This window comes from Castor canadensis, chromosome 4 (assembly GCF_047511655.1).
Source record: "Castor canadensis chromosome 4, mCasCan1.hap1v2, whole genome shotgun sequence".
NCBI lineage: Eukaryota > Metazoa > Chordata > Mammalia > Rodentia > Castoridae > Castor > Castor canadensis.
In genome coordinates this window covers 62,076,709-62,099,388 of record NC_133389.1, presented here as the reverse complement: position 1 = coordinate 62,099,388, position 22,680 = coordinate 62,076,709, and the positions used below count along the sequence as shown (strand labels likewise).

At 40.8% G+C, this 22,680-nt stretch overlaps 1 protein-coding gene across 13 annotated transcripts in view; it reads right to left on the bottom strand.

The window, feature by feature from the left end:
• Ptprm (protein tyrosine phosphatase receptor type M) overlaps positions 1–22,680 on the bottom strand; it is a 747,535-nt gene that overhangs the window by 65,580 nt on the left and 659,275 nt on the right. For all 13 annotated transcript variants that reach the window (XM_074070314.1, XM_074070316.1, XM_074070315.1 and 10 more), the window contains one exon: positions 8,358–8,455. In XM_074070314.1, the coding sequence (XP_073926415.1) occupies positions 8,358–8,455 (98 nt within the window). The remainder of the gene's footprint in view (positions 1–8,357; positions 8,456–22,680) is intronic.

Sequence of the window (22,680 nt, the reverse complement as noted above, 5' to 3'; positions counted from 1 at the left end):
AATACAAATTAAGTAAACTCAAGAGTTCAATGTCTCAGTCACACAAGCCCCAATTGAGGCTGGGGCTCTGTGTAGGACAGGGTCAATTCAGAGCATTCCCATCACTGCAGAAGGCTCTCCTGGAGAGCTATGCTCACCTGAGCAGGTGGCACCAAAGACAGGAGGAGTGTGGTGGGGGTGTTTTTGGCAAGTAGGGAAGCCAGAGAGAGAGAGTATGGAAGGGGTTAGGGTCCTAATATTTCCTTCAAGGGCACATCTTCAGTGAACATAAGCCTTCCCAATAGGCCCCATTTCTTAAGGGGCCACTCTAGGGATGAAGACTTTAACACATGGGCCACTGAAGAACATTTCAGATCCAAACTTGGCTTGCTTGATAATTTTTTCTTGTGAGGTTTGAACTCGGGGCCTCACACTTGCTAGGCTATACCTCTAGCTCTTTTTTGCTTTAGTTACTTTTCAAATAGGGTCTCATTTTTTGTAGGGGTCAACCTGGTCTGCAGTCTTCTTACCTATGGCCTCCCTTGTAGTTGGGATTATAGGTGCACACCACCCCAGCCACCAATGATTGAAATGGGTCTTGCTAAATTTTTTTCTGAGCTGGCCTCAAACTGCAATCCTCCCATTCTCTCCCTCCCAAGTAGCTAGGATGTTAGACATGAGCCACTGTACCCAGCTGCAATGTATTTTGGTATTGAAAAGAGAATAGGAGGAAGTAAGGTTGGGTGTGGGAGATGGGGGCCATAGGCAGGGCACAGAAAACAGGATGCTGATACTTGGGCTTAATTCAGGTTACAGTAGGAATCCCTGAGGGATGGTGAGGGATGGCAGGTCAAGAGCTAATCTTATGAAAATTAACGTAGCAGTAATGCAGTGAGTGGACAGTGGAAGACTCCATGCGGTCAGGACGAGCAGTGTACATATTGCTGCTGTGGCTCATGTGAAAGCCTGTGAGAGGAGGCATCATGAAAGCAGGAGGTAGATATGCCATTAAGGTAGCATCTGTATGGTTTGCCACTGGTTTGGGATATGTGCAAATGAAGTTCATTTTCAATCCTGGGCAACAAGAAGAGGTAGTGGGAGGAAGAGTCTGAGAAGGAATAAAAAATTTAGTTTCTGAGGTGCTTTGCTCATGGCTGCCATGGAATGTACAGGTAGAGATGGCCAATGAGCAGTGAGAAATTCAGGCATAAAGCCCAGGAAGGAGGTTCAAACCTGCTTTTTTCATGTGAAGGCTGAAATGGCTGCAGTAGGTAGAAAGGGAGACAAGGATTTGTTAAATGAGCCTACACAGTCACAGGCTAAGACTATAAATACTCAGGTCACAAAATTACATTCCTAAATATCTACCTCATTTAAAAAGATCTATGAAAGGGAACAGTAGAAGTTCAGACAGGGAACTTTCAGTGATGCCTATAAAATACAGGTGGCCTCTTCCCTTTCATAATGTGTTTGATGCCTTAGAAGAAGTTGAGAGATTTTATAGTTAAAAAAAGGTGTTACCATTTTTTTTGCACTGCTAGGCATTATTACCTAGTTACCCTCTTTATTAAGCAAAGGATTTCCCATTTTTAAAACATCTCCCTTGCCTTTCTGGCTTTTCCATTGATCCTGGTTTGGAGGCTGTTGCTGGGAGGCAGATAGATGGTCTTTGTTTATGTAACAGGCACTTGGAATCTTAATATAGCTTCCTTGTATGTGAATTTGAAAGTTAATTCTGATGTCTGGTGTTAACCTTAAGCTTTTTTCTTTGGTTATTCTTTTAGAGGTAAATACTGTGAAAGGAATTTTGGGTCAGCTTCTTTGGGTAGATTAATATCTTTAAAGCATCTATTTAGGTGGTTTCCTCCCCTCGATTATGACAAAGATGAACTTCTCTGGGCCCTACTTCTTAGTTGTAAGACATTTTATCATCTGTTATCAGAACTATTCATAGTGACTCAACAATAATTTCCCTAAATGACTGTGAGACTTCATTTGGATTTTTAATAAACAGTCACATTCTAATGAGGTTTTCATAAAACTGACTAAATATGTTTAGAAATCATTAGCTTAAATTACCGGTGCAAAAATCTCCTTTGGGAGTCCTGCAGATTTGGTTATGAGACTTCTGGCAGATGGATTAGTTCAACGCCACAATAGTTTTTGAATTTCTACACAAACAGTGTAAATGGGAATGCCTGGGAAACAGGAGACTGGATAAAACGCTAAGTGTCCCTCAGGTGGGTTCATTAAAGAGGAAAAACAATCATAACACATTCCAGCACCACTTAAATGCCAGGTGTGCAGCTGGCGGCAGGTGCTAGAAAAACTGGTAAGGGTCCCTTCTCAGAACATGCGGGCTGAAAGGGGATGCTCGGTGGTGACAAGGAAGTCATAGATAATGACAGATCCTGGCAGATGTACCAGGGACCCCGCTGGAGGGGAGTGAAAAGCCTTTGTCTTCTGCACCAGGTGCTGCAACAGAGAAGGCTTCCCAGTGGCTCCAACACCAGCAATTAAAGCCACCTAATGCAGAGTGCTTCAGGGCAAGAATAGGGGAAGCAGCTCTGACTTAATGAATCACAGCCAGTCTGTGCAAACAAACACACTTGGCCTGACTCATGCTTAATTCATGAAGGGAATACCACATGCAGTACACATGGTAAGTTGCCCTTAAAAAACATGTCATTTTGATTTCTTGGATGGTTTGTTGTTGTTTTTATGCATGGAAAATGGGGAAGATGTCTATAAACCAAACTGTGCAGGATTAACAATGGGAAACAGCCTGAAATAAGGTGAATGCCCTCTCCCAGAAAGAATATGACCTTTTGTCAAAACTCTCAAATCATGCCAGACATTTCAAGGACAGATGCTATTAATGTCATTACTAACTGAAGACAGACAGATCCAAGGGCTGAAGGCCATGAGGTAGGCCTCTCCAGAGCTTGCCCACATTCCCACCAACCTGCTAAAAGATTAAAAGAATTTTTTCAAATAAGCTTACCAGCTCTAAAATTATTGAGTTGCCACTCTGGAAAAAAATTTGGAGGCTACTTAAAAAGATGGACATCGATCTACCATTTGATCCAGCAATACCACTCTTGGGGATATACCCAAAAGACTGTTACTCCAGAGGCACCTGCACATCCATGTTTATTGCGGCACTATTCACAATAGCCAAGTTATGGAAACAGCCAAGATGTCCCAGCACTGACGAATGGATTAAGAAAATGTGGTATCTATACACAATGGAATTTTATGCAGCCATGAAGAAGAACGAAATGTTATCATTCGCTGGTAAATGGATGGAATTGGAGAACATCATTCTGAGTGAGGTTAGCCTGGCTCAAAAGACCAAAAATCGTATGTTCTCTCTCATATGTGGACATTAGATCAAGGGCAAACACAACAAGGGGATTGGACTATGAGCACATGATAAAAGCGAGAGCACACAAGGGAGGGGTGAGGATAGGTAAGACACCTGAAAAACTAGCTAGCATTTGTTGCCCTTAACACAGAGAAACTAAAGCAGATACCTTAAAGCAACTGAGGCCAATAGGAAAAGGGGACCAGGAACTAGAGAAAAGGTTAGATCAAAAAGAATTAACCTAGAAGGTAACACCCACACACAGGAAATCAATGTGAGTCAATGCCCTGTATAGCTATCCTTATCTCAACCAGCAAAACCCCTTGTTCCTTCCTATTATTGCTTATACTCTCTCTACAACAAAATTAGAGATAAGGGCAAAATAGTTTCTGCTGGGTATTGAGGGGGGGAGCGGGAGGGGGCGGAGTGGGTGGTAAGGGAGGGGGTGGGGGCAGGGGGGAGAAATGAACCAAGCCTTGTATGCACATATGAATAATAAAAGAAAAATGAAAAAAAAAAAAAATAAAATAAAATTATTGAGTTGCTTAAGCCTATGGACATAGACTTATAAGTTAACCAGAAACATAATTTTTACCCACTCCTTCAGCTACATCCTGTTGGCTGGAGGGTCCACCATTACTTGTCAGTAATGAACAGTGATCATACCACTTGGACAGGTTCAAGTACCTAGAGGAAGGCACAGCGACTGGCACAGTGACCACCACATCATGACCTTTGTCATTTTTATTTTTCCAAAGCCAGGTCATTTGAAATGAAATCTGGTTCCTTGCAAAGTATGCCATGCCCGAGAGATAGTGAGTGATGCTATATTATTATTATTACTTTTTACTACAGTAATTTTGCAGCACAATCTTCTCTTGATCTTTCAACTGAAGAGTTACATTTCTCTGCCTTTCCTTAAAGTGAAGGGGTTTATCATATGAAAATAATTTACTCTCTGAAGCCACTGAATCTGGACACTGCATACTTTGTAATTTCAGTTAGGCAAAAAGTACATATGTGCCTTTATTCTTAAAAACCCAGTAATCAGTATTATTTTAATAATTATCTGCTTTTCAAAATAATTTACTTAGGACAGGGCTTTGATGCAAATATTTGAAATGTGAGGAGGTGGACTCCTTTCAGCGAATGTGGTTATGGTGAGCACCAGTGGGAGCAGCCTCCATATCCCTCCTTCTCCCCAGCAGGAGTGGGCAGTTTTCAAGAACTTGTTCAAATGAATGAGGGGCTTGGGACTGAGTGTAGAGCTCAGTGAAAGATCACAAGTACATGAAGATGGAGGACATCTTTGCCCTGGCTTTGTTCCAGTTAATGACTGCTGTGAGGCTGGTAGAAGCGTTGTCACGCACCCCTCTTGCATGTTCACTGAAGGAAGAAAGACCACCATTTCCCTCCAAGGAGCTTGCATTCTGGTGGAGTTGACTCCCCTGCTCCCTAGTTCTAACTGCTTAAACAATAAAAAAAAAAGGAAGAATTTATGTGTGCGTGGAGAAGGTAATTATATGCACCACTGTGGGTCTGAAGTTTGCTGGCAGAAGTGCAAAGGTTAAACTAGTATCTATATTTACTGAGTCCTCATAATATGCAGGAATTTCTTAAACCACCAAACATGGAGAAACTCATTTGATCTTTATAAGAATCCCATACAGCCACTTGTTTTGGACTGAGTATTTGTGTATCCCCAAACACAAATGATGAAGCCTTGACCCCCGGGTATGGCCGAATCTGGAGATGGGGCCAGTAAGGAAGCGATTAAGGTTGAAATGAGGTTAACCAACAGGGTTAGTGTCCTTATGAGAAGAGACTCCAGAGAGCTCACTCTTTCTCCACACCATGTGACGTAACAGCAAGAAGGCTGCCACACAAAATCCAGGAAGAGCTTTCCCCAGACTGAATCCTATGGGACTGTGATGTGGACTTTCCAGCCACCAGAACTGTAAGAAAATACAGGTCTGTGCTCTGAGCACCTCTGGCTGTGGCATTTCGTTATGGCAGCCTGAGATGCAGATACAAAGGCGATATTACACCCCCACTTCCTTCTAGTCTATAGGCTAGGCTGCCTATACAGGTGGAGCACCTGCTGGCCAGACTCTGAGCCAGCTCACCTGTGCTCCTGCCAGGTTTCCAGCAGAGACAAGATTGAAAGAAAGAAGTGGTTTTTATTCTTTTAGTACATATAATATTGCTTTGTAAGTTTTTATGCTTTAAACAGTGATCCCATGATATCTCCCCTTTAACTTGTCACTTTACTTAGGATAGCTGTTATTGTACAGGAAATTTAAAATGTTAATATTGTCAAATTTCCCAGTCCTTTTTTTAATGTATTGGGCTTTGATGACTTTGAAACATCCTTAAAATAACTAAAGTCTGAGATATTCCTATTGTATTTTTCTACAAGTTTTAAAGTTTTATTTGTTATATTTAGGTCTGTATCTGCTACTCTTTTCTGGGAATTTCATGGCGGTGGTTCTTATTGGTCTATTTGGGTAACCAAGTTGTCCACCTCACTTGAGCCCACTAATTATATACTGCTCCATTTATCTCTTACTGTCAACTTATGACACCCATGACTTTCCCTCTTTCTATAGTCCTTGTCTGGGATTGATTTCATTGTTCTCTTAGCGTCATGAAATAAAATGGAGGAGAATTTTTCTTTTTCTATTCTCTTAGAATAATTTTATAGCATTTATAAAATTCATTTGTTTTATACATTTATAAAATTTCACATTTTTATAACATTTATTAAATTTGAATGATCTTTTTCTTGAATGTCTAGTACACTGAAATACATTTGGGTCTGGTACATTTCCATAGAGGTAGGTCAATTTTAAACCATGCTTCAATTTCAAAATATTAGTCAGAATTTTAGAAAATTGTCCAATTTTTGTTATTTATATTAATCAATTATAATAAAAACAATATCCTATTTCTAATATTGGTTATATGTGTTTTTCCTTTTTATTTTGATCTATCACCAGAGGTTTGTCTATGTCATTAGTTTTTGTTTACAGAACCAGGTTTATATTTTGTTGATCTTTACTATTGTTTCTTTGCATTTTATTTTAACAAATTTCTGCTCTTACATTTATTATTTCCTTTTTTCTTTCTTTCTATTCTATCTTATTGAATTACATGTTTGGTCCTCTTGTAATAACATTAACAAAGTTTAGGTACCATTTCATTTGCATTCTACAAGTTTAATATCTCCCTCCCTCAGTATCGATGGAGTGGGTATTGGTTATAGGGTCCCCTATGGATACCAAGATCTGCGAATGCTCAAGTCACTTATATAAATGTTACTATATCTGCATAGGACCTGTGTACCTTCTCCCATATGAGTTACATTACCTCTAGATGGCTTATAATACTAATATAATATAAATATATCATAAGTAGTTGTTATACTCTTGTTTAGGAAATAATGACAAGAAAATAAAAAGGTCTGCGCATATTCAGTACAGGCATAATTTTTTCCTGAATTTTCTCAAACCACAGTTGGTTGAATCCATGGATGTGGAACCCACAGATATGGAGGGCTGAATATCTGTGATACTTTCTGGTGTGTGGCTCTAAGGATTTTCTGATTTATAATAGGTATTGTACATGGACCCATGAGCTAGCAGATGTGGTTCTCACCCAGATCCTAAATGAAGAAGGATTAACTTCTTTGTGATTCCTCTAGGGCTGGTTGTTACAATCTTCCCTCCCCTCCTCTCCCAATCTGCCCCTTTTCTGACTGTCTACGTTTTGTGGATTTGGGTTTTATGTTAGCATTGCACAGGTCCAAGATGCAATTTGCCCATTCTTAGTGGCTTTAAAACTCAAGACAGAAGATTGGTTGATGGAAACTCCCACTTCTCACCAGGGTGGGCTCAAAGCAGCCTTGCCTGCTCCTGAGCATGCCTGCAACAGCCATCCTCTGTCTGCTCTCCAGACGTCACTGTGCTTCTGCCTGTGGCAGTTTTCTTTATTCTCTTGAGTGCTAAGCTACACATTTACATAGACATATGATGTATATAAACATTAAAATGTGTATTTCTATTTTTATCCAAAATTTTCAAATGTTTGTAGGAGGGTTTTCTGGTTAGGTTAATTTGTTTATCCTCTTTGCTAGAATTCTGAATATCTCCCATTTATTAAGTATATCATTATAGGAAAATTGTAATGACCTTCTTCTTCCTGGTTTGGGCCTCCTAGTACCTTCTGAGAATCGTAAGAGACACCCCTTTATGGCTCCTGCCCCAATACTGCAATTGTAGTCTGACTTATATGTTGCCTTTGTGGAGGGCAAATGTCTTCCTACTAAACTGTCTAAGAAGTAGTGGGTTTTCTTGAGTGGAGCATAACCATGGAATTGAACCTACTGTGAATAAGACAATTGTAACCTATGTATTTTCTCATTTTAATTTTGCCTTGGAAGTACTCCTACTGCATACCACTGCCGAGAATAACCACTTAAGAATTTTCTGGTTAAACAAAAATAGCACTCTTGAATGGTCACTGCAGAGAAAGTAACCCAAGGCCTTCAGGGAACACTGCAGTTCTCACTTCACAGGTTAGGATACTGAGGCACAAATAGGTCAAATCCAAACAAGGGAAGGTGTGATCCCAGCACTGCACACAGTTTAGAGCTGATTTTCCTGAGTTAAGGAATGCAGTCATGCCTAACGAGCAGAGCACCCATGGAATTTTGACACCCAACGACCAGCACTGACGCTTAAAGTATTTATGTGTACTCAATACAGCCAAATAACGGTGGCTTTTTAATATTGAGTGCTTTTCCTGTCTGTTGCAAATAAAAGCAATTCGGGATTCAGGCTATGTTTACTGGTAATTTATAAGCAAGAGAAGCAAGTGATAGGAGGAGCTGGAGTAGGTACTGTTTTGTGGAGCAGATACAATACTTCAGGAGGTTGGCCCATGCCTTACTTTTTATTACTAATTAAGCAAAGAACAGAAGGGCATTTATAGTGGTGCACGGCCAGCTTACCCTTCCCACTTCCACAAGGTTGGTCACCATTATTATGCTTGCAGTGTTCTCATGCCACACCATCCGCCAGAAGTCATAGACGGTCTCTTGCATGGGCCCTGCCACAAAACAAAACAGAACAGAACAGAGACTTTGTTTTTCATTCTTAAGTTTCAACTGGAGAATATTTTTTGAGAATGCTGAGATTTGAACTCAGGACCTTGTGCTAGCTAGGCACACCCCCAACCCTTTTTATTTTAGTTATTTTTCAGATAGGATCTCATGTTTTTGTCCAGGGATGGCCTTGGATTTAGATCTTCGTTAACTATGCCTCCCTCATAGCTGGGATTATACCATGCACCACCACAATGGCTTGTTGTTTGAGATAGGATCTTACTAATTTTCTCTCCCTGTCCTGGGCTGGCCTTGCACCACAATCCTCCCCATTTCCACCTCTTGAGTAGCTGAGATTACAAGTGTGCACCACTGTGTCTAACTCAAACTGGAGAATTTCTGGAGGTTGCAAATACATCTATTAACAGCTACATACAGATCCTTCACTTTTATAGATGGACATAACTCTCTGTTGTCATGCAGAAAGGTACTCTTCATAAAACTACACCTACAGAAACACCCACTCCTTCATTCATGGCTGAGTTTTCTCATGTCATCAAACATTATCTGCATTTGAGCTCTTCTTACCGCTCTTAAACTACTACCGTGAAAGAAAGTTATTTCTCCATCATTTATCTATTTATCTCCATAATACTCGAGAGTGAAATTTTAAAAAATGGCTAACATTACTCTTTCTGCTAACAACTGGCAGATATCCCAGGGAAGTGGTATATAGAATGAAATGAGCCTCTATAGGAAAAATGGCCTCTTCTTGTTTCTAATATTTTTCTTATTTGGTGCCATCTGTCAAATTAATCCATTTCTTTCCTCCTGACTTTCTAAAGTAAGAAGAAAAGTTACGAGTTTTAAGCAGCTGTACTTCATCTCAGTGAACATACAGAATCCCAGCAGAACATGGCCAGACATGGACTTCTTAGCTCTTGTAATCTGAGCATTCAAAAACTCCTTCCTGTGGCTTGGGGAAAAACAGGGGGTGGGGATATGTATTACAAAATGGCAGTCTACTGATACCATCAGGTGCAGAAAGTTGAAAATCAAGATGTCTTATTACCCAAATTTTTAAAAGTACCCAAACTCTACTTCACACCCATGCATACCTGAAGGTATACATGCAACAGTATAAATTTTTAGAAGACAAGACAAAATGCAAGGAAATGAGAGAAGTGCAACTTAAATTCTTGGAGTCACAGATGCATGGAGAAGCATACAAATGTTCAGGCAAATCCAGAATGAGTACCCTCTTGTACCTCAGTCTCTTGACATTACAGGTTCCTGGATTTGGAGCTCAGGTATTAGAATTTGAGATTTGCTTGTTCTTTTTTAATTTGGCTGTGTGTTTTAGAGCAAGTTACTTAACCACTGTGAGCCTTAGTGTCTTCTTTATCTATACACTCAGTATAGTAACACCTCTCAAGGTCATTTTGAGGACTCTTAGAATTAATGTGCATATAGACATTTTATAAACAGCAAAGCAATAGAAGGAGACAGGTGTGTTTAAGGATATTTATTAATGGTCATACCTGTGCTGAGAGCTGGATATGGAGTAACAGTGGCACACCCAGGGTCTTCTTAGTCACTGCCTCCCCTTTCTCTTCACCAATTAACAATTGGTTCTTGTATAATTTTCTTCCCCTTTCTCCCTACCCAAGCCTCCTTCCCTTTTCTCCAGAGCACACACTGACTCAGTTTCCTAGTATCTCTGTGTTTAATCCCTTTGGGACAGGACCATGCACATGACCTCCTGTGAAGTTATACCAGTCATTCCCCTGGCATGTGCATGCCTTTCTCCGGATGTAGAGGCTGAAGATTCAGTGACTTTAATCTAACATTACAGAGGGGACAAGTAAACATCAGATTCCATCAACCACCACATTCTAGCTTGCACAGAGGCCTCTCCATTGTGTACTTAAAAGCTTGTTACTTATTCATGAGAAAAAAACTGCACTGAGTCCATCTTTGAGCAAGCATAGCATATCCAATGTGATCTGAAAGAGGTAGGCCTTCACCTACTCTGAAATTTCCAGAAATAGTTCTGATGACAATGGCTATAGTGCATGAATCAGATGTTCTGGCACCACAGACAGGACAGCATGTACCTGCAGAAAGAAAAGTCAGTTCTCCTCTCTGTCCCCATATAAGACTTCCCAGGAACACTGTAGGCAGGGGCCCTGTTCTGCGATTCCAAACTACTCCTCACTTCTTCCTTCTCAGCAGACACATACCCTGATTACTTAGTTTAGTTTCTCCTGGAGGGGAGCACACTCTCTTGGTTTACTGCTGCTTCCTCAATATTGTTTGGAATGTCTGGCAGAGCAAGCACTCCATGAGTAAAGGAGTGGATGAGTGAGTCTGAACGAATGTGTGAAGGCGGTTGCTGTTCAAATATTACACTAAATTGCATACTGAGCACTGGATAGTATTAATGTAGAATGTCGGTCTGATCCTGATTTTCTTTCTTGATTCATATTTCTAAGATCACCTGCAGAAGCTAAGGACCCAGTGCCTTTTTCTCTTTCCAAGTTGTGGAAAGGGGGCAGCTTTTGTAAGGGTTCTTAGGATGAGAGGAATTATCACTCTGTCTTCACAGCATTGACACTGATCTGTTTTCCCAACTACTAAGCAGATCGCTCTGCTATGTTTCCCTGCCATGGCTGTGCTCCCAACCTAGCTCAGACCCTTACTGTTGGTGGCCAGAGTACAGCCCTACTTCCCAGTCATGGTTCTCTGTTGAGAAGCAGTGTTTTGAACTATTGATTAGTCTAAATCTGTCTGTGAGCTCTGTGAACCAAAGAATACATTTCTCTCTGATTTAGAAGGAACTCTACTCATTTCTCATTCCCTTTTTTTCTTTTCTCTTCTGCATATTTCAAACCATTTCCAAGATCTGAATACATTATTTCTCACAGGTATATGTTTCCTTATAAAATAAAAATTGTACTGTCCAGAGAGGAAGCACACCTGATTATCACCCAAGAGCTGCTCCATGTGATTTTAGTAGCTCATGTCAGGGTCTTAGTGGTGGTGGCCATTGTGAGCCAACAGAGTCTACAGGTGTGGGCTGGGAATACAAAGAGCCCCCAAGAACTGAAATGCAGGGAGGAGCCTGAGATGTCTCAGGCTGCTGAGACATTTGCCTCCCAAGGTCACTGGGGATTGCTCAGAGTGGACACACAACCTGATTCCCCAGACAAGGAATCTCACACAGAAGGCAAAGGACTCTGTAAACCCTCCCTCTCTCAAGGTAACCCAGCATTTGATGTCTATGGCTTCTGGCTGGATGGGAGCTACCATAATTGCCATGGCAGTGCATTTACTGATGTTCGCACAATGTGTAGGAAGGTTATTCTCAGCAGTTGTCCCCCAGTGGGACTATAGCATTTGAAAGATAAGGTCTAGAAATTTCAATAATATCAGGCCAGTAATACATTTCATTTCCTTCACAATAGTTGGCACGCACAGACCTCTGCTGAGAAGGAATGTACAAGGGACTGTTCATGGCCTCCAAGCCCCAAGGAAGAAAAAGAAAGGCAGAAAGAACTAGAGTACAAGAAAAGATGAAATGCAACAAAAAGCATAAGTGAAAGACATTCAAGGATGGCCTCTATTGTATAAGATGAGTTCTCTAGTTCATGGGAAGAGAGAGAGATTACAAATAATAATTTCAAACCTTGATAAATGACTTGCACCCCTTTTCACATTAGCATCGCTATACAGTGTGTTTCCCTGTTAACTAAAGCTGCTAAGAAGTCAAGGTCCTTTGAAAGCTCACAGTGTTGTATTCTAGTTTTTTTGAAGCAAAGCACAAATACCAATTGGTGTTCCATCATATATAGAGTAAAATCGAACATCTTTTGAACAATTTGTACTTCCCAGGTCCTGTTTGAAATACCACATATTATCTCATTAAATTTAGACATCACCATCCCATGAAATAAGTTTTATTCTCCTTCCTCATTTTATTGAAAGGAGACTGAGGCACGGAGAACCTGAGTGAGTTGCCCAAGGTCACACAGCCAGTGAGCTGTTAGACTGAACTTCTTCCCTTTCCCCTTTCCCTCCCTCCCTCTCTTCCTCTCTCCCTCTCTCCCTCCTTTGCTTCCTTCCTTTGTTTATCAAGATCTCACTATGTAGCCCAGCTGGCCTGGAACTCTCATTCCTCCTGCCTTAGCCTCCCAAGTTCCAGGATTAAGAGGCTAGGTTTTGAGCCATGTGGTCTGACTCCTTCCATTCCATCTGAATATTGAGAGCAACTTAAAAGGATTCAAATAGACAGGTGTGTACTCTACAGTCCCCATGAGAGGAAAGCAGAAGAAAACCTACATCAGTCACAGGAAACCAGCATCTTCGAAAGTGGTTTTACATGGGGTCACTTTCCTCCTTTAACATCTCCAGTGGCCTTCAGCTGAGACAGAATAAAATCAAACTTCATGAGCACAGCAGGCTCTCAGCTTCTCCAACAGCTCCAATCTTTCTGGTGAGCCATTTCCAGAGCACAGCCCTTCCTGTTTCCCTCCCTCCTTTCCCATCCCCCCTCCAAGCCCTCACCTTAACAGCTCACCTGAAATACCAAATCCCTCCTATATACTTCCTGCCCCTCAGCCAGACTTCATCTCTGAAAAACGTAAATTCCATCATGTCACTTTGCTACTTAATATTTTCCAAGGGGTACAGAGTAGAACCCGTATTTTTGCTTTGGCAAGTGCACCTCACAGCTTACACCTCAAGCGGGGTCTGTACGTTGGTTATCTGAAGTTCTGCTCTTTCCTGACCACATTCCTCCATCATGCCTCTTTGTGGGTCCTTCCTCCCATGTCAATCAAAGCCTACTTTAGCAGGCTGAAGGTCACTTCCTCAGACTACTTTTCTAAGACTGAAGTTAACGCTCTCCGTGTTTCACTATGTTCAATGTCACTTGCGGAGTCAGTATGTTCTTTCTGCATGTTTTTCTCATTGGTCTGTGAATGGGGCCTCTGACCCCTTGCTTTTATACAGGCTTCTTGTCCCCAGTGTGAGTGAGGGGCTACCTCTGACCATACCAGCTCAGCACTCAGCCAAGCATTGCATGCTAGGTACCGTGCATCAGAGGTACATAATGGACGCACACAGAACAGCATAAATATGATCCTCACTTCCCAGAAACTCATTGGTTTTTGAGCTACAGAGGCAACACACTCTCACATCAAGCACACTGAGCCCCATGTCCTGAGACACTGACACTTCAAACTGAGATATGAACAGCCCTGGCAACATGAAAATTTCTCAAAGGGAAAATGAAAGAAGACATTTTAAAGTGCTGGTTCCTTGGTGCTTAACATCTATGTGGACTCTGCTAAAGCTCATCTCCCTGAGTAGGAGGCTCCATTTGCAATTGCTTTTCTCCTACTTGATGAGACCTTCACTCATCTCAAATGTGACTGAGTCACAACCCAAGTGTAAAAATTATAAAGAGCTGGAATAATATTGACCCCAGAAAGACAGAGCTTCCTATCTTCCCTGTTTGATATATTTCTGTCACTGTCCAATTAAGCATTTTGGTTCCCTTCAAATCTGAATTCTGAATGCCTGAAGCAGTAAAGACTGGAAAACTTAAATGGAATTGGAATGTTTTGTGGGAATGTCACCATTTTCATGGACTAAACCCAAGGATGAAGTTTTCATGTGTTTTCTTTCTGGTTTAGTGTGCTTTACTCTGTAAGGTGGTTAAGATATATTTAACACATACCTCAAAATACTCATTCTAATTAAAACAGATCTTCATTTTATCTTGGAAAAGACATAAAACTGTCTGTTTGCAATTAACAAATAAACTTACATAAACACCTGATGAAGCCTTCTATAAAATGCTCAAAGGGGTATATAACTTCGTCAAAATTTCTTTGGGGGATACACAAGAGGTATGTGTTAGTAGGTGATATTTAAGTAGATCAATGGTAGGTAATGTTGGGAGGGGACAACATCTGACTGGTACAGAAGTGGAAAGGCATTATTGAACGTGGACACTGACAAAGGACCTCACAGAGTGGACGTGACCTCAGTAGAGGACTGAGGGTAGAGGCAGGCGCAGTAAGAGTCCTCCAGTGAAACATCCAGCAGGAGTGACTCCTTGCTAACTGAGAGGGGAAGGGGACATGCATGTGGCCCTCTTGTGAGGAAACAGAAAATTTTATAAAAGTCACAAGTTCAGACTTGAGTAGCAGAGGAAGAAGGCAGATATTAAAAACACAGCCAGGAAAAGATCTGCAGTTATAGACCCCAAGCCTGAGCAAGTCAGAGGAGGAGAATAGAGGATGCAGGGGTTGGATGGAAGTCACTGCACTGCCTAGAAGGTTTCCATGGGTGTGGCTCAGCCGTTGATGTGACCAGGTGGCAGGCATGGAAGAAAGGAGAGGGTCAGGCAGGAGCTGGCATGGTGGGAAAGAGGAACAGAAACTGATCACTGGTATCAAAAGGCAAAGTCCAAAGGCCCCCACTGGGATCCCCTACATGTTTCAGACAGACATCAGCATTCAGAGTAGGAAGGACCCTTTTAATGAACAAACGACTCCCAAGATATAGGACTATGCTGGCCATGAATAGTAAAGAACAGTAAGTAAGGAGACTACGCTCGATATTAGTGAAGAAAGAGAAAGTTTAAAAATATCCTCTGCTATATTAAAGCCAGAGACAGCTCTCTAGGCATCTGAATGGCTGATGGAGACCAGTAGCAGAAATGTCCAGGCAGGGCTAACTCTGGATCCAAAGGACACAGCAGTGTGGCACCAGGTGATGGCTCAATATGAGCAGCACAGGAACCCTGGGGCAGAGTGACAGGCCACACACTGACCTCACTCAACTGGCATTGCCAGAGTGGGACCCATGGCTCCTTTAGAGCAGAGACGGGCTCAGATGGCTTCTAGGCCCAGGTTAAGCTGGCCAGGGGCTAGAAGGAGAGTGGATTTGCAATGACTGGGGACTCTTGTCCCTAGTATTTTATCTGTTTAGGGCTCAGGGACAGAATGAAGGGAGCCAGAACCATGATGGAGAACAACTAAATGAGACCTATACATAGATTCCTCACAAGCTGGGTGCTATGTTCTGTGTGCACTGTCTCATTTAATCCCCACTGCAAAGGTCTGAGGCGGTACCCATGCTCCATGATAAGATGAGAAGCAGGCCTAGGGAACTAAGAGACTTTGCTGGGATGAGAAGGAGCAAATGGCAAAGCTGGGATTCCAAGGCCACGCTAGCAGAGTTACGCTGTTCCTATTCCAGAGTGAACTAGACAAGCCCAGAACAGGGACCTTGTTTGTGCCTGTGAGTCTTTACATGCTGTGATATGATTACTGATGATGTGGTCTGGCAGCTGATGGAGGGAGTGTGAGGTGGGGCTCATGGTGAGTGGGGAATGACAGAAGGAGGGGAGACCCTAAGGTGACCAGCTGCAGAAAAGCCAGGATCTTTACTTTTGGGCTAGGTTTTGTCAGGCTCTTTCGCCTCCAGTTCATTCCATCAGAACTGGAGACCACTGAATGTGCAGCATGAATATAGAAAAAAGATGAGCCTGAGATTTATGCATTAATTTTAAAGCTCTTGCTACACACATAAAAGTGGCCCTAAATTTTTGATCCATTATTGCTACTGTTGCTGCTGGTGATAATCTATAATAAGTGTTATAATGTCAGTTATTCAACAGTCAGAGAATTAGACATCCCTTCAGTGGTTTCTGAGTAAGTTTTTATTACAAAACTTTATGTGATTTTTCATCATGATACTGCCATAACACTTACACCCATAATTTCATATTTAGTATCTTTTCATTTTTGCAGAAGTGAAATGTAAAAGGTAAAATATGACACTGTGCTTTACAGACTGAAGTGATAATAGTGACAGAGAAACAGGTGGCTTCTGCATTAGTAATCCTTAACATCACTTATTTGATAGATGCATTTCCTCTCCCCTGAGGCTACTTAAGGCAAAACTGTGGAATTTTTATGAATAATTTTTGGTTTTAGCTGCAGAAAAAGCAGAATTGAGGTGACTGGTTATATGCAATGTGATTTGCTCATTTTCTTAAAACTGTTAAGAATATCCCAAGAAAATCACCATTTAAAAGAAACAATAAAAGTCAACTAATGAATGAGAAGCAAGCACACCAAGAACTGCTCTATCTCAGGAAAACCTGGGAATATTTTATTTAACCTCAATTTGAAAATGGAACTGACAGCATGTTACAATAGTGTTTGCTAAGGATAGCTCTCAGGGAAGCACTTTTTATTGTCTAGAATTACAAGGTCAGGAATATCACCAGCCCGTTGGAATTTTAACTGGTGACAGAAAAAGAGAAAACTGGCACTGGCACTATAACGAACACATCTTTTAGAAGTAGCATCAGGAGTGATGGCTTCAATGATGGTGTTAAATAGTATTTTCAATTAGTAAATTTCAGTGGTTCCCACACATGACAAGTCCCTTCTTACCCTGGAATAGTTTTCCTACTACATGAGTCTTTGCTCTTTCACCTGGCTCACTTTGATCAGCAGGTACTTGGTCTTTGCCATGTTTCTTCTACATTGCCCTCAAGTGTACGTTCTTATAGCTACAAGTAGGTATGCCCTTCCTGCTGTATTCACAAGTTTCCATTCCTGTAGACCACACAGCCACATCTTGACGTTTGCATTTCACTCATGCTCTTCACCAGCATTCTCCTTGCAGACTGAAGAAAGCATGCCAATACTCACTGTGCACATATTTGTGGCTGTCTATACACAATTAGTTTCATGGAAACTAGAACAGATAATACCCTGATTGGATAGCAAAAGGTTACATCTGATTTAATTAGGAGAAAATTGGTATAACAGACATTTATGGACAGGCTACATGTAAACACTAAAGTAGTCCCTGTAATTTCAGTTATAACCCTTCAACTATTATCTCTTTTATTTGGTTAATGATCTTTTACTTTATTCATTTATTCAATTAAAGATAATTATGAAATATTTAAAAATACGAAAAGAATGAAGACTTACATAGTACATATTATCTTATCTTCATGAAGATAAATTTAATTAATAGTCATGGTCTAAGATATAAAGATCCTAGTATGTTTCATTTCTAGTATTTACTTTCATAGTTTTCAAATTACTACTATCTGGTACCTTAGTTCCAATATGGGTTTATTCTACCTTGATTAGGCACTATGATAATTCCTTTGTTTCTACATTATATGTTTTTTTTATATACCTTTATGGTTTGTATTTTGGTTTTCCTAAGTTAATGCACTATTACTGATTTTGTCTCAAGTCTCAGTAAAAATGAAGTAACTTTTAAGAAAGTAAAGTGGAAACAAAATGACTCCAACTTTCTGAGTATTTTCTTCCTTTCCCCAACACAGAACAAGATCTTCAAACAAGAAGATGAATGAAAGGAGTAGTCTGTCATTCATTTTGAGGATTTTTCTTTTCTCTTAAAAGCTATACATGTTAAAATAATTTCAATGAGTCATTTCAAAATAAAGATTTAAGAGTCTTTCATCGATCTACCATTTGATCCAGCAATACCACTCTTGGGGATATACCCAAAAGACTGTGACACAGGTTACTCCAGAGGCACCTGCACACCCATGTTTATTGCGGCACTATTCACAATAGCCAAGTTATGGAAACAGCCAAGATGCCCCAGCACTGACGAATGGATTAAGAAAATGTGGTATCTATACACAATGGAATTTTATGCAGCCATGAAGAAGAACGAAATGTTATCATTCGCTGGTAAATGGATGGAATTGGAGAACATCATTCTGAGTGAGGTTAGCCTGGCTCAGAAGACCAAAAATCGTATGTTCTCCCTCATATGTGGACATTAGATCAAGGGCAAACACAACAAGGGGATTGGACTATGAGCACATGATAAAAGCGAGAGCACAAAAGGGAGGGGTGAGGATAGGTAAGACACCTAAAAAACTAGCTAGCATTTGTTGCCCTTAATGCAGAGAAACTAAAGCAGATACCTTAAAGCAACTGAGGCCAATAGGAAAAGGGGACCAGGAACTAGAGAAAAGGTTAGATTAAAAAGAATTAACCTAGAAGGTAACACCCACGCACAGGAAATCAATGTGAGTCAATGCCCTGTATAGCTATCCTTATCTCAACCAGCAAAATCCCTTGTTCCTTCCTATTATTGCTTATACTCTCTCTACAACAAAATTAGAGATAAGGGCAAAATAGTTTCTGCTGGGTATTGAGGGGGGGAGGGGGAGGGGGTGGAGTGGGTGGTAAGGGAGGGGGTGGGGGCAGGGGGGAGAAATAAACCAAGCCTTGTATGCACATATGAATAATAAAAGAAAAATGAAAAAAAAAAAAAGCAGTACCCTGGCTGCGGGGGGAGCATGTCAGAGGAGCACACAGCGGGCCTGGGAGATGAGGTCAGCAGGTGTTGTAGTCACCTACCTGGCAGGGATGGCATCTCAGACTAGGCCAAGGTTTGGGGCAAATTGTGATATGCACCATTCGAGATAAAGTCTAAAGGAATTAGGCTGTCAGAGAACATTAACACTGATCCTCAACGAAATTCTATTTTGCTTCAGTTCTCTAATTATTTTGCTTACAATGCCACATTTTGCTCTGGATCATGTACTTTGTATCTCACTGTACATCCGGTGTATTTCTATTTTCTTTCATTTTTTTCTAGATTAAAGTTTTCAAAAAAAAAAAGTCTTTTAAGACACTTAAAGTCTTAAAAGAAATTATTTCATATATATACACATATACATTTCTAACCATTTAGATGGAAATTTGTGCTAATAAAATCCCAGATAAACATTTAAAAAATAGAAAATCATTTAAAAATAATTTCAGTTACTTTCATACCACATGTGGCATATGATCATTTAGATCACAGATATGGTTTTGTTGTGAAAAAAATCTTATCTATAAAATGTTGGCATGTAAGTTCAAAATTCTTCAAGGTGGCACAAAATTCTAAATGTTAAGAAAACTTAGGGAAATGTTCTTCATTTATGAAATACAAGTGGAATAAAACTGCTCTAATTGTGTTTCTAGGAAATTCATTTTGGAAACTTGTTAATAAATTATTGCTGAAAATTCTTAAGATACATTATGCTTTTGCTGTGCAAATAGTGAGACCTGGGGTGTGGGCAGGGTAGGAAGTCACCTGCATATATACAAAGCCACGGACACAATTACTCATTGGGTGATGTCTATGTCTTACTGTCTGCATGTAAATATTTCACTGGGAATCTATATTTTTAAAGAACATACCCACAACACTGTTATGTCACTTTAGAAACACCAGCAATTCCTTAAGGTCATCAAACACCCACTACTGACTGTGTAGTCCCTTCCCTAAGCTGACACAGAGACCTGGGCTGCACAGGCATGTTAACTGTGGAAAACTGAGCTCAGAAGTAGCCTGGAGTCCAACCCTACTGTCTCCTGCCACTTTTAGCCGTCTGGTCAACCTCTAGTGAAGAAGACTATGCTGCCCACTTAGCCTGTCCCACCTAACACCCAGAGTTGTAGAAGCAGGCCAAGGACACCATCCCTCTTGCCCTCTAATTTTCCCGTCTGCACTGTTATCTTTATTATCTTTTTCCCCAGAAGACTGTGCCTTATTTTGCTCTCCAGTGGCTTCTTATCCTTACAGAGCTCTTCTCTAAAACATACCCATGTAATTCTTATCTCAGAAATCACTTTATATGAGGCCTGCTGGGAAGGAACTGTTCTGTTGTTTGGGATTAAGTTATCTTCATGTATATGTAGTCTGACTTTAAGTGTACCTCGGAGAAGTCTTTGGAACACCAGGGCATGAAATTGGAGTTCTTTTCTGCTCTTAGAGTTCGTCAATTTCTGCACGACTTCAAAAACTGTGGGAAACATGCTTGTCACAGCTTATGATATATCATATTTTTTTACTAGCCCAAATTTATCCTTTGTTCAAAAGTTCACAGTGAGAATAATCGTTGTATGCTGGAGGTAGGTGTAGGATGTTGGTGGAAGCCTAATGGTTCTATTCGATACATCCTTCTGGAAGCAAGCAGTAACAGGTGTAGACAGCACTGCTTTTTATGAAACTATATGAATATACATTGTGCTTGGGTTAAAGCCTGAACTACCTCTGTGCTACTGAGAGATGGGTCTTTGGAGTTGTTGGGGTCATAGGGTAATAGTAAGAACTGTAGTTCATATTGATTGACAGGTTGCTTGCATAGCTGTTTTCTGAGCCCAGGCAGTCTAAGTCTAGAGTCCATACTCTAAGTAACCCCTTTTCTTTAAGGCCTCTAGGGGGAGGAGGTTTCTTGACCTAGTTACTGACACAAAACATGCTTGTACAAAGAAGGAATTTTAGGGCCAGGAATAAAAGGTCTGATTGTGACCATGCTGCATAAGCATTTATGAATGAAACCAATAATGGGGTACTCTCTACCTTACCTGTACTTGGAATTGCAATGTTCCAAAGCATTGCTGGAAACCCTATCTACCTAAATAAGCCATTTGGATTTTGTTCTTTTTGTGCTACATTCAATCCTATTCTAGAATCATGTCTCCTTAACAGTTCCACACACATTTTCAGCTTGCAGCAGTACCTCTGTGCCTGGGAATGCAAAGGCTTCTATTATTTTTCACATGGAAAGCAGGTTAATAAAGGCACACAAAACAGAGTTGAGTGATGGGGTAAAGATTAAGCCTCCAATGAGCAACTGTAATATAGGAAAGAATGACAAGGTTGGTGGGTGATGTGTGGCAACAATTTATTCTACAAGACACAGCAAGATTCACTACTTCATCAGGAACCTCTGGATCCTGGGAAAGGCAATGTGCAGGGTGAGCTGGGAGGAGGTGCAGGTTGTAAACCTTAGAAGACAGGAACATAACATGTCCAAAACACAAGAACCTTCTGCTATCTGTGGCCCTGAGTGTTCATCAATGTTGTCTACAAAAAGAACTCTGGGAAGTTGAGCCTGGGTACTTGCTTACACTGAAAGAAGAGGAACAGACAGAAAGCAATCAAGGAGGACAGAAAGAATGGCAACTTTCAGAATGGAGGGCTTTACAACCCAAAGGACTGTCTGCCTTCTGTCAAGAAGTACAATGAAGGGGAAAACCTATATTCATGTGCTTCAGGGGCTCCTGCCAGAGAAATAAAAGGTTTCATTAGTCCCTATCTTCTTTAATTAAGCTTTTATCAGTACACAAGTGGGATCCTCTTTTATTTAAGAAAAAAGAGAGTAACTCTAATAAATGAATAAAATAGAGATAAGTTGGGTCCCTAGACACAGCTCAGTGCTGGCAATCTCAAATGTTCAATGGCAGCATGGGGCATAGCATCAGGAAATAATCAGCTGCAAACTTTTGGGTGAGAAGGCAAGAAACAGAAGTAACTTGTAAAGGCCAGAAACTTCCTAAACTTCTTCCCTGCTTTGACAAACTTGTCCAAAACTATGTCCAAAGTGGAAAAGGAACCTGAGCCCAGAGCAAGGGAAGTGGTTCAAGGTTGGCCTTGGGTTTCACTTTTTCAACTGCCAAATAGGGAAAAGAAACTGAAGAGGGACCCTGCATCTGATACTGCAGCACAGTTGCAAACTAGTAATGGAAGTTGTCATTTATAGACACCTCTGCACTGAAATTCTGAGGTCATGGGTGTATTCCCAACCCTGTGCTGAGCCTGGCACTCCAGGAAACAGAAACCATTTTTCAGTTTTGGAGGAGTCTGGCTGTAAAGGAAAGGCTCTGTCCTGCAAGGGCCCTTGGTGCTGGAAGTCTGGGGAAGGCGGAACGCACATGGGAACTTAGTTACAGCTCCATCTTTTCAAATGGATGAACCTGCAAAATAGATGTGGCCATTTCTATCTTTCCATCTATCTATCTATTCACACACATATATTTTTCCTGTTGACAAAAAGGCCCCTTAGGAGAACACGTCTGTCTTCTGTCTTACTATATTAGTTTTCTCCTAAGTTGAACACTGCACATGCTCTATATTAAGTTGTGAACGTTAGCCATCCAGTTTGCAGGTACTTTTGCATAGATGATTTACATGAGTTTATGTGGATGAAGGTCATTTAAATCGATTTCTGCTTTAAGTTCCATGTATTTCAACTACAAAACAAGGAAGTTAGACTGTAGACTCTTCATGCTTCTTCCAGTTCTAAAAGAGTGCGACTTTCCAGCTCAAATGAAGCACCCATTTAAATTTCTTTTGAAGACTCAATGAG